The 12894-nt window shown below is 42.1% G+C and overlaps 1 protein-coding gene across 5 annotated transcripts in view; it reads left to right on the forward strand.

Moving 5' to 3' along the window:
* MYO5A (myosin VA) overlaps positions 1 to 12894 on the forward strand; it is a 181533-nt gene that overhangs the window by 112646 nt on the left and 55993 nt on the right. For all 5 annotated transcript variants that reach the window (XM_088451054.1, XM_088451073.1, XM_088451082.1 and 2 more), the window contains exons 10-13: positions 2404 to 2669; positions 5005 to 5086; positions 7927 to 8067; positions 8573 to 8698. In XM_088451054.1, the coding sequence (XP_088307180.1) occupies positions 2404 to 2669; positions 5005 to 5086; positions 7927 to 8067; positions 8573 to 8698 (615 nt within the window). The remainder of the gene's footprint in view (positions 1 to 2403; positions 2670 to 5004; positions 5087 to 7926; positions 8068 to 8572; positions 8699 to 12894) is intronic.

Here is a 12894-nt window from a genome sequence, read left to right on the forward strand (position 1 = left end):
TATAATTTATACACTTCAGTCATCGCATCGTCCCATCTGATGAGCTGCATCTGATGTCTTTGGACGCAGCAGCAATGCACAAAAATGCTAATGCTGCAGGAGGCGTGTGAAGGCAAAAGGAGCCCACTGCCGGCATTGCAAATCTGAGTGCTGCGTCCTAAGGTGCAGCAGCAGATCAACATCAGCCATCGGAGTAAGGCAAAGCTTACTCAGAATGGCCGCTGGAACTCCTCTGCCAAGGCCAGGAAATCTGCGTCGGAAGACACAGACCTTCGCCTCGGCACATCCACAAAACGGACACCATCACCGCCCAACCCCAAATGGCATCCAGGGCACTGCGAACGGGGTCGTAGTGACATTGCATGACATGTGCACTGTGGCCCCAGAGCATGCGCAGTCCCCAAAACGGTAATTTGCAAATGTTCGGGGAATGCATGCGGGTCTGAATTAGGCCCATAGTGTGCAGGAGAAGCTATTAAATGGATACAATTCCCAGACATGATGTATCTATTAGTCATTACGTAGATTGCATAGTACAGTGGTTCTCATACTCTGTCCTCAATACCCCAAACAGGTCACGTTTTCCAGGTCACCTACCTAGGTGTACAGATGCATTCATTACGCACTGACACTTATTAAAAGATCCACAGGTGGAGCTAATTATTTCACTTGTTTGTGGTCATGATGACTGAGGTTTGAGAACCTATGATCGTATGTACCCTCAAAATTGCATGGTTTGTTACATTGTTCAGGTGTGCGTCCAGCTTTACCCCCCTGTCTGTCTGTACTTACTTACCCAGTCTTACTACTGCAATGGGATATGCTGGCACTATATAAATAAATTATATCCGTTATCCAGAAATTTCCAAAAACCAAAAGGGAAACAAATATTGCTACTACTTTGTGATTTTGTTATTCTCACCAATGTGATGCCCAAGTGTTTCTTCCCAGAGATTCTATGAGAAGCTCTGCTCAATGTTTTAACAGACAGCAATGTCACGGGTGGGGTTGGAAAATACTGGGTACGTTTTAAAATGTATTTTAGAGGCATTTTTTACATTGTGCTCCTAATTGTAGAAAGGCCCAAATATTCCAATTAATAGGTCCCATACTTGTACTTCATCTCCTCTCACCTTAATTTGTAGGTTCATTTGTTTAATTTACTCTATCTACCAGGAATAGTCCATGTCCAAACTTTAAGCAGTGATAGAAACTGTATTTGGCTAATTTTCATGCGTGGAGCCCAGGGGCGTATTTATAATGGGTGCAGGGAGTGCGGGGCACATGGGCCCCTGGGTCCAGGGAGGGGGGGGGCGCACCGCACGCCCTGTACCCATGGAACTTACCTCTCTGGAGTCCCACATCGACTCCGGTGTCTCTGCCTGTAAAAACTTCTGGAAAATGGCCACCGCGGCCATTTTCCCGTCGTTTGCGCAGTACAGGGCAAATGGCCGCCATGGCCATTTTCCCAGACTTGTGCATGCGCTATAGACTCTAGTGCCCAGAGTCTATAAGTGCGGCGCTGGCCACGCACCGCCCAGTGCGCAGCCAGCCACCGGACAAGGAGGAGGGGGCCCGTGTCGGAGACTGCACACGGGCCCCCTCCTCTCTAGAAACGCCCCTGATAGAGCCTGATTCAGAGGTGCTAGTTATTGCAGCTGTGACTGTGTCTTTTGCAGCATCGCGACTGCGTCTTTATGGTAATGCCACAGCCGATGGGATTCCTACAGAGACCATTACAGCTGCAGCTTCAATTAAGACGCACAATTGGCTGCACATTAGTCGCACCATCGAACATTACACCAACCCTATGCAGGCGCACAATCTCAGTCTTGAACGTGGCTGCCGGAATCCGTGTTATCGGGGCAAAGCATGCAGTTGCTGACTGCAACACACACGCTTCTGGCTAGGTACCCCCCTGTGTTACCACCCAGAAATGCCCACTGAAATTACCCCTCTCTGTGTCCAAATTTGTTCTGCGGCTTTCATCGGCAACCACCAGACGCATGCGCAGACTGAAAACATCGGCTGCTAGCGTGCGGCATTGACACGGCGTGCACCTTGAATCAGGCCCAGAGTGCTTTGGACTTGTTTATGTGTTGTGATTTTAACGTCCCATTCTTTGGTAGAGCTGAATATACACTCGAAGTGTCATGGTGGCTCATGTGCTCAGTATGCAGGATCTATGAGTGAAAATAGTCTCATTATCATACTAGTTGAAGTAATGAATGCACAATCTCTTAACAAACTGACCATGGCCAGAATAAATGGAACTTTTGTGTTCTCAAAGCACCTGTTGTTTGGGTCTGGTGTAAGTGAATATTATTTGCAACCTGCTTCTTATAGGACGACAGTAAGGCATTTTCGGTGTATGCAATATAACTTCTATACTGTATGTTTCAGCCAAAGCATGAGAGTCTCCTTATTTTTTGTGATCTGATGGGGGTGGACTATGAAGAAATGTCACACTGGCTTTGCCATCGGAAACTTGTTACTGCCGCTGAGACCTACATCAAGCCAATTTCACGGCTACAAGCCACCAACGCTAGAGACGCCCTGTCCAAGCACATCTACGCATACCTCTTCAACTGGATTGTCTGTCATGTCAACAAGTCACTCCTATCATCTGCCAAACAAAACTCATTTATTGGAGTCCTTGATATTTATGGGTAATCGCCAGTTACCAATCAATATTTATATGTCAGTTCAATTGATATGACTTATATATTCTATAAACGGAACTTGTCAAAAATTATATATATCTTTATTTATAGCATTGAACTTAAAAATACAGAAGACTGACATATGCTTTTTGACTGACTTCAAAATTCCTCTGAAATCCTGAAGTCTTTTGCTGGTTTATGCAAAATAACAATGAATAAGTTGAGTTTCTAGTTTTCGTTAGCACTCCTTTTATATTGTATTCAGTTACTTACTCACATTGCCACCATTCTTTGTAAGATTACACAGAAAGACCGAGTGGAATATACCCTTCTAATGTCCTTTTTAATTTTATGCGTTACATGTCATCTTTTTTTTTTTTTTTTTTAAGACCACCAAATCTATAATACATCTGTCTTTAGATAAAAGTGCTTTTAAAATAAAGACTTTTCCCTTCAAAGACTGGTGTCAGATGCATACACTGATCAGCCATAACATTAAAACCACTGACAGGTGAAGTGAATAACATTGATTATCTCATTACAATGATACCTGTCAAGGGGTGGGATATGTTAGGCAACAAGTGAACACTCAGTTCTTGAAGTTGATGTATTGGAAGCAGGAAAAATGGGCAAGTATAAGGATCTGATTAACTTTGTCAAGGGCCAAATTGTAATGGCTAGACGCCTGGGTCAGAGCTTCTCCAAAATGGCAGGTATTGTGGGGTGTTAGTATGCAGTGGTTAGTGCCTACCAAAAGTGCTCCAAAAAAGGACAACCGGTGAACCTGTGACAGGGTCATGGTCATCCAAGACTCATTGATGCACATAGGGTGCAAAGTCTAGCCCGTCTGGGCTATCCCACAGAAGAGCTACTGTAGCACAACTTGCTGAAAAAGTTAATGCTTGCTATGATAGAAAGGTGGCTGAACACATTGTGCATTGCAACTGGCTGCATATCTGACCTGCCAGAGTTTTCATGCTAACCCCTGTCCACCGCTAAAAGCACTTACAATGGGCACATGAGTGTCACAACTGGGCAATGGAAAAGGGTGGCCTGGTTTGATGAATCATGGTTTCTTTTACATTATATGGACTGACAGGAGGGTGTTTGTCGATTACATGTCAAAGTGATGGCATCAGGATGCGCAATGGAATGAAGGCAAGCCGGCGGAAGCAATGTGATTCTCTGTGCAATGTTCTGCTGGGAAACATTGGGTCCTGGCATTCGTCTGGATGTTACTTTGACATGTACCACCTACCTCAGCATGGTTGCAGACAAACAAAGTACACCCCTTCATGGCAACAGTATTCCCTGATGGCAGTGGCCTCTGTCAGCACACACTTATAAAATTGTTCCGGAATGGTACATGACAAAGAGTTCAAGGTGGGGACTTGGCCTCCAGATTCTCCAGATCTCAAATTAATTGAGCATCTGTGGGGTGTGCTGGAAAAACAAGTCAGAGCAATGGAGGCCTCACCTCACAACTTAGGACCTAAGGATCTACTGCTGCCGTGTGGAGTCCAGGTCAGAGCTGTTTTGACGGCATGAGGGGAACCTACACAATATTAGGCAGGTGGTTTTAATGTTATGGCTGATTGATGTATATGATCAGTATCTATATTATGCATTTGAATCCAGTCTACTGAAGAGCACAGTCTAGAGCTCCCTAGAGAATAATAACCGCTGATAATAAAGAACAATAGCTTGCATTGAATACAGCTGAATAGTTCAGGTGTACATGCAATGTGAACTATCCTGTTTTTTGTCAGGATATGGATACTTTTACATGTATATAAAAATGCTTTTTAATATCGATTCCCCTACACTAAAAATGAAAATCCTAGGTAATTAACTTTTACCCAGTAATTTGCTAAACAACCTGGGATTTTTCCCTGTGTGAAAGGGTCATCCCGGGACTAAATTCCCAGGTCTCCGACCCTGGTTTTTTGGAGGATCGTAGATTTGGGAATTAAGTCCTGGGTTGACCCTTTCACACAGGGAAAAATCCCAGGTTATTTAGCAAATTACCTGGTAAAAGTGAATTACCTGGGATTTTCATTTTCCTGTGTGAAAAGGGGTATCAGACAGAAAATGGTAAAAAACCTGGAACGCAAAATGCCGGGTTTTTTGCCATTTTCTGTCTGAAAGTGGTATTAGTGACTTTTTAAATAGTTCCAATGGCCTTATGTTATTTTCATAGATTTTAGAATAGTGTATAGGCCACACTACCTTCTTCCAGCAGAGGATATTCAAAATTAGATGCTGATATTTTATTGTAATATTGTTATTGGTGTTGAATAGGACACTTATATATACTTAAATTTGCTCTCTGTACTCACAGGTTTGAAACATTTGAAATCAACAGCTTTGAGCAATTTTGCATCAATTATGCCAATGAGAAGCTGCAACAGCAATTCAACCTGGTGAGTAGTTCCTGGTCTCATCCCTGGCTTCTCTCTCTGCAAAATAGCTATGCACACAGCCTTTGTCCATCATGGAGGTGTGCAAGTAATACTTGTTTGGACCACAACCCATAGTATATGACTATCCAACTAAAAGGAGTACAGGTCCTGTAGAACTTAAACCTTTTAATATATGTTCTACTTCTGAAAATATTATTGTGGTACCGCTCACTTGGTGCCTAATAAATTTAGCTAGGTAGATGATCTATATAATAAACCTAGCCATCTTATTGATACACAAATTACTCCAATATGAACGCTATGCAGTGTGTACACATTTACATTGTAATTGAAATATTACAATACAGGTAAAACACTTAGCTTTTAGTTTAACGGATTTTGCACTGTTTTGTTTTACCTGCGGTTCTGCAATGACTTAATATGTCTTTATGTGCCCATTTTACTTTGTAGTTATAGCCGTTTCCCATAATATAGTGTGAAAGAATAGACATGTCTGCCTAAATTTGGATAAATGAGCTCATATTTACTTCCATTCTTTTCCCCTTTATTAATGAGGTTCCCCACCTTTATTCCCTATTGAAATGTTCTATATTCTTATAGTGAGTTGTCCAAAACTGCTCCCCATAATCCATATGTGGCCTAAATAGTGACTTATAAAATGATAATAGTATGATTATACATGGTGAATTCCATGGTTTTATTCACATTTCCAGCACCTGCCTGACATTATTTGCTACTATGTACTCAGCTTGCTGTTAACTAGTTTATTCTAAAATCCTTTTCCCCCACTTACATTAATGGAATATTATACTGTGTAGATGTGGCCCTCCATGTAAGCTCCATCACATGTTAACCTTTTATGAGCCTGAGCAAGTTGTTTAACACACTAAGGGGGCAATTAAATTAGCCGTGGGGTTAACCCCGCAACTATTTGAATGCGCTGCCTGATTCATTTAGCTTCAAGAATCCCTTGTGCTAAACCCCAGATTGTGGACTTTTCCTCGCAGTTTCAGGAGCTGTGAGTAAAAAGCTACGTTAACACCTATAGGTTCTTTAGCTAGAACATGGGAAAATGCAGATTAAATTAATAGCTCTGTGGCGTAGAACCTGGAGCTTTTCCTCAAGCAGCAAACCCCGCACCTAATTGAATTCCCCAATGCAGTGTTGTGTTTTCCTCTCATTTTGAATTCTTCCGAATTATACACCAAACAGAACTGTACAGTACGTTGCAGTTAATTGTATTAAGAAAAAAAACGTTTTGCGTTTATTATTTATGTTTTGTGTTTGTTATAATTTCACGTTCTTCATGTTCACCATGTTACCTAACATGGAGATTCATACAAATATATTTAAAATGTGTTCTTTTATCTAGAAGATCAGATAGTAATGTTTTGGTTGTGCTTCAATTGTATGTGCTGGTGAGAATATTGCAGACCCAAGTCTCAAACATTGGGGCTGAAAAGCTTTCGCGATGCCAGGTTTTTGCCGCATTTCCGCGTATCCCCTATTCAATTCCAGGACGTTTTCGCACGTGCGAAAACTCCATAGGCAAAAACAGGTGAAAAAGTTTCTCCACCCAAAGGCAGGAGAAAGATGTGCAAAATCCCTATTTTTCTCCAAAAATGTTGGGATTTGGTTCAGGACCCTTTGGACACCCCGCTAATGAGTAATTAGGCAAAAAAAAGTTAAAAATATCCTAATTCCCCATAAAAAACTCATGACATCTTTGGGGTGAAAATGTAAGAAGTGTTTGAAAATGGGTATAAAGTACTGGGTCTGGTATTTTGGGGGGCTGTTTGGATGGGACAAGTATTTTTAGGATTGCAGGAGGCTGGAGCAGGTGTTTTTTTTTAAAAGGCACTTTAGAGATCCAAAAATATAGTATTTAATTGTACCCCCAAATTAACTACAGCAATTATTTTACACAAAAGAAATTGCTTTAGAACATTTTTCAACACTTATGCAAATATGTATATAACAGCCCTTTGACTCACTTTAAGAACCCTAAATACTTTTATTAGGGCTATTGATACACTTCTATATTGATTTCCAGGGTCAGTTAGGCTATTTATGGGGTACAGACTGATTTCCCCAAAATAAGCTGTCCTTTTCGCTAATTTCGCCATTTGCACATATGCGTTTTCGCCTGTTATGTAATTGAATAGGGCGAAAAGCGGGTGATCGCATTGTGAAAGTGCGCGAAAACTTAACGTTCACACAGGCGAATGAGGCAAAAAGATTTCGCCAGCCTCGACTTTTCGCCTCTAATTTTATCCGCCCCATTGTGTCTCATGTATATTTTTGTATTATATCCTTATGGGTCAGTAAATATGATCTGTGATTTGTTTCCACAAAGACAGCTCTAGTATAGTTTCATGTGACCACTACTCTGGAGAGTATTCTACTCATTACTTTATTGTAGATCTTTTACCTCAAAAACAGAGGCTAAACTAAACTCAAATGACCCTCCCATATAAATCGTCATACTCCAAAGGCTCCCTTACCTGAAGGTTATAAGAATACACTTCACAAATACCAAATAAAAGGGACAAGATTACACAGAATACTGCAAAATGTCATTTTGCAAACCGTTTATTGCAGAGACGGAGTGTAACCCCTTCAATGTAGATGTGATGCAATAGGCTTAACAGTCATTGATATGGCTATTATGTTTCTACATGGCATGCTACATCCCTTTCCTCTTTCCTATCCCCTTTTTATTTTGTGGATTTGAGGAAATATTCCTTTCTCTCTTCCTAATGCTAATGAATTCTACCCCATTGCCTGCACCATGCCATGCCACGGTCTCTCGTATACACATTTCTGTGTCTTGTTTGCAGCATGTATTTAAGCTGGAACAAGAGGAGTACATGAAGGAACAAATCCCCTGGACCCTGATTGATTTTTCTGACAACCAACCCTGCATCAATCTCATAGAGGCCAAGATGGGAATTCTGGACCTGCTGGATGAAGAGTGTAAGGTAGGAGAGCCTGCTGCTGCTGTATGCTTTATTAGATCTCATTATTAGATGGCCTCACTCATAAGTAACACAGAGAAACATATAATGCATGCAAGCCAAGGTAAAAGGCCTTCAAAATGAAATCCTAGTTCTCCTAGCTGTTCTGGTGTGGTGCAGTCCATGATATTACATGACTTTAGCCACATGTAAAGTAGAAGAAAGAGAATATTTGTGTTCATGTGAATAAAGTTTGTTATGAAACCAATGTACATTATAGTGGCAAATCAGAATGTAACACTGTAATAATAAAAATGGATAATTCAGCTGAACAGCGCCTGCTCGTCACAGACTATTCACATGAGCACAAATATTCTCTCTCTTCTACGATATATGTGGCTAGAGGAAGAGGCAATGTGGGTGCACCCAGCTACCACTTCATGTTTTGTATGTGTACATGTAGCACGCCAGAGATGATCAATAGGTAATCTCCCTCACTTATAATGGTCCTACTCTTTTCTTATTGCAGATGCCCAAAGGCACAGATAACACATGGGCCCAGAAATTGTACAACACCCACCTCAAGACTTGTGTATTGTTTGAAAAACCTCGTCTGTCCAATGTAGCTTTTATTATCCAGCACTTTGCAGATAAGGTAACACAATAAATGTCTGGCATCTCCTTGCCAAAAGATATTGTAATAATATCGGTCTTCTGGTGAATAAAATATAACGTCATTCTATTCTTATATGAGAGAGTCAGTAGTTGATGTCCAGATATTAGGGCTGATTCAGCACAGGACGGAATTGCAATGCCGCACATAAGCAGCTTTGCAATTCCGTCCTTGCTAATATGCAAATGCAGCAAGAGGTGTCTAACATCCCCTGTTGCATTTTTGCGATCCCAGCACTGCGACCGAGGTTGCAGGCTGGGAAGCGCCGGCCAGCTGATTAAGCCTCAGTTTACGCAGGCTGGTCGGCTTGCGAGGCCAGAAAATTGCGTCTGTGGACGCAGATACTGGCCTTGCCACTCCCGGATAATGGGAGTAACGTGCCCCCGTTTCCGGGAACGCCGGCCGCCCCGCTCCACCTTGAAAATGCCTCTGCCTGTCAATCAGGCAAAAGCATAGCAGGGACTGCGTGCGATCACGCAGGACCCATTTTGCATATGTATGGAACGGGTCTTGCGCACACGCGCAGATTCACGATAATCGGTAATTCGCGTTCAGAATTGCACTATTGTGTAATGCTGAATCAGCCCCATTATGTTTTATAAGTGTCATTAACATGCTTAGTTATAACCCATGCATACGCGTTCCAAGTTACACCCAGGCCATGTGTATATGTGTATGTATGTACGTATATATACAGTGCCTTGCAAAAGTATTCATCCCCTTTGCATTTTTCATGTTTTGTTGCCTCACAACCTGGAATTAAAATGGATTGTTTGAAGGTGTGCATCATTTCATTCACAGAACATGCCTACAACTGTGAAGTTGTGTGTTTTTTTTTTTTTTTTATATATCGTGAATCAAACAACATTTAGGACAACATAACAGAAAACTTCAGCGTGCATAACTATTCACCCCTCTAAAGTCAGTACTTTGTCGAGCCACCTTTTGCGGCAATTACAGCTGCAAGTCGCTTTGGATAAGTCTCATGAGCTTGCCACATCTTGCCCCTGGGATTTTTGCCCATTTCTCAAGGCAAAACTGCTCCAGCTCCTTCATGTTGGATGGTTTCCGCTTGTGAACAGCAATCTTCAGGTCTGACCACAGATTCTCCATTGGATTGAGATCTGGGCTTTGACTAGGCCATTCCAACACATTTAAATGTTTCCCCTTAAACCACTCGAGTATTGCTACAGCAGTATGCTTCGGGTCATTGTCCTGCTGGAAGGTGAACCTCCGTCCCAGTCTCAAATCACAGGCAGACTGAAACAGGTTTTGCTCAAGAATATCCCTTAATTTAGCACCATCCATCTTTCCCTCGACTCAAATCAGTTTCCCAGTCCCTGCTGCTGGAAAACATCCCCATAGCATAATGTTGCCACCACCATGTTTCACTGTGGGGATGGTGTTCTTGGGGTGATAGGATGTGTTGGGTTTGCGCCAGACATAGCGTTTTCCTTGGTGGCCGAAAAGGTAAATTTTAGTCTCATCTGACCAGAGCACCTTCCTTCATACATTTGGGGAGTCGCCCACATGCCTTTTGGCAAACTCAAATCGTGTCTTCTTATTTTTATCACTAAGTAATGTCTTTTTTCTGGCCACTCTTCCATAAACCCCAGCTCTATGGAGTGTACGGCTTATTGTGGTCACATGCACAGATACGCCAGTCTCTGCTGTGGAACTCTGCAGTACCTTTGGTCTCTGTGCTGCCTCTCTGATTAATGCCATCCTTGCCCGGTCTGTGAGTTTATGGTGAGCGACCCTCTCTTGGCAGGTTTGTTGTGGTACCCTGTTCTTTCCATTTGTTTATGATGGATTTGATGGTGCTCCGGGGATCATCAGAGATTTGGATTTTTTTTTATAACCCAACCCAGAATTGTACTTCTCAACAACTTTGTCCTTGACTTGTTTGAAGAGCTCCTTGGTCTTCATGGTGTGATGCCTCTTGCTTAGTGGTGTTGCAGCCTCTGGGGCCTTTCAGAAAAGGTGTGTTTATACTGACAGATCATGTGACGCTTAGATTTCACACAGGTGGACTTCATTTCACTAATTGTGACTTCTGAAGGTAATTGGTTGCACCAGAACTTTTGAGGGGCTTCATAGCTAAGGGGGTGATTATATGCACATGCCCATTTTCAGAATTTTATTTATAAATATTCTTTTTTATGTATATTTTCTCATTTCACTTTACCAAATTAGACTATTTTGTGCAGATCCATAACATAAAATTCAGATTAAAAAAATAAATACAGGTTGTAATGTAACAAAAAAGGCAAAAAGCCAAGGAGGTGAATACTTTTGCAAGGCACTGTATGTGTATATATATATATATATATATATGTGTGTGTGTATATATATATATATATATATATATATATATATGTATATATGTTGTTTATTCTTGTTCTAGGGATGTGTTTTGGGCTTTGTGTGGGTTTCTGTTTCTATTCAGAGTGTGTATGAGTTCTCGCTGTCTTATAAGTAACTGTAAATGTGTGCGTGTTCTATTATACCCCTTTTCCACCAATGTTCCAACCCGTGTCTTAGCAGGGTCAGACCCCTTTTAAACCCTTTTCACAAGGCAGACTGGATCCGGGTTATTGCCGGGTCGTCCCTTTTCTCGTGGACTTTTCCTCGCAGCTCCTGAAACTGCAAGGATAAGTCCACCTAGCGGATGTGACCCGTGGGCTAATTGCCAACCACGAGTAATTAGCAGTGTAGTAGACAAGGCATCTAATTGGATTCCCCCTTAGGAATAAATTTACTAAAGGTCGATTTGTGATCCATAAAAATCGATCAAAATTGAAGTAGTATCGATGTGTAAAAAACCCAGTATTTCTCATCCGTCTGGTTTCAGCTTCAATTGAAATTAGATGTTGAGGCCAGTCAGTATTTGCAGCTCTAAATGCCGTCGGTTTTGATCTTTCAGTTCAAAACCGTCGGCAAATAGAATTGCAAAACCGATAACAAAGCCCCCTGAACATAAGCACTGCACAGATCAATATCATATGTGCATGCTTCGTTAGATTATAAAGTAAGCAGAGTTCAAATAAAAATATGTGGGTTCATCATCCCCCTCAAAAAAACATAACCAGCCCGGGACCTCTGTCTGGGTTGGTACAGATGTGTCCTCATACATCTAGCCTCCTTGCATTTTAAACAGCCCTTCTAGTCGCGCCATGCCGTGGCATGACTCTGTAGAGCCGAGCGCCATTTCGTGCAACTGCTTCCCTTCAAATTCGTCTTATTCGAACTGCAAATAGGACACACGAGCAGCTTCTGCTGCTGAAAATGATATGCAGCATGTCTGTGTTCTGTGTGTGACTGCGGGTGTATCTGCATGCGAAACGTTACGTTACAGTGTCACAGCCGCTGACACTAATGTAGCATTTTGCATGCAAATATACCCGCAGTCACACACAGAATATAGGCATGCCGAATGTCAATCAGCAGAAGCTGCTTGTGCGTCGTATTCACGTCTATGTGCGAATAAGATGCATTTAAAGGGAATAAATTGCACGAAAATAAGCTCTGCGCTACTGAGTCACATGGCGTTCATGCATTATGTGTAACGCCACTTGTAGCGTACAGAGGATAGATGTACTGTATGTGGACACATCTGTACAGAGAAAATAGGGGGGAAAATCAGCATAAGGTCCCCTTTATTTTCCTATAACCAACACCGGACTGAAGCAGCTCGGGGGGCTTACACTATAGCTGGAAGACGCGCAGCATGGGGGCCCCCTGCCATAATTTAAAACCAGCTCCAAACTGGTCAGCCCAGGGCAAAGTTATTGTTAACACCGGAACTACCGGTCCCAGTGTGAAGAAAATATTAAAATAATGACAGGACATGGACACCGAAGGGGGGCAATATTTTATTTCAGAAAAAAATTATCCATACTCACTAACTCCTCACTTGGGTCTTTGTAGAACTGGTCTTCGGAACATAAAAAAAATGCAATCCTGATCCCAGGCAGACATGCAGGGCTGCCATCAGAAATTGTGGGGCCCGGGACTGACAGAATAGGCAGCCCCCCCTGTTTTTCAATGCAGTCTGTTTGTGGCGCGCCCTGCCTTTTTTTTTTTTTTATCACTTCACTCTCCCCCTTGAATGCACCCCACTCTCCCCCCTTCCCCCCTTGAATGCACCTCACTCTCCCCCCTTGAATGCAGTCTGT

This window comes from Taudactylus pleione, unplaced genomic scaffold (genome assembly GCF_031769625.1).
Source record: "Taudactylus pleione unplaced genomic scaffold, aTauple2 ptg000022l, whole genome shotgun sequence".
Lineage (NCBI taxonomy): Eukaryota > Metazoa > Chordata > Amphibia > Anura > Myobatrachidae > Taudactylus > Taudactylus pleione.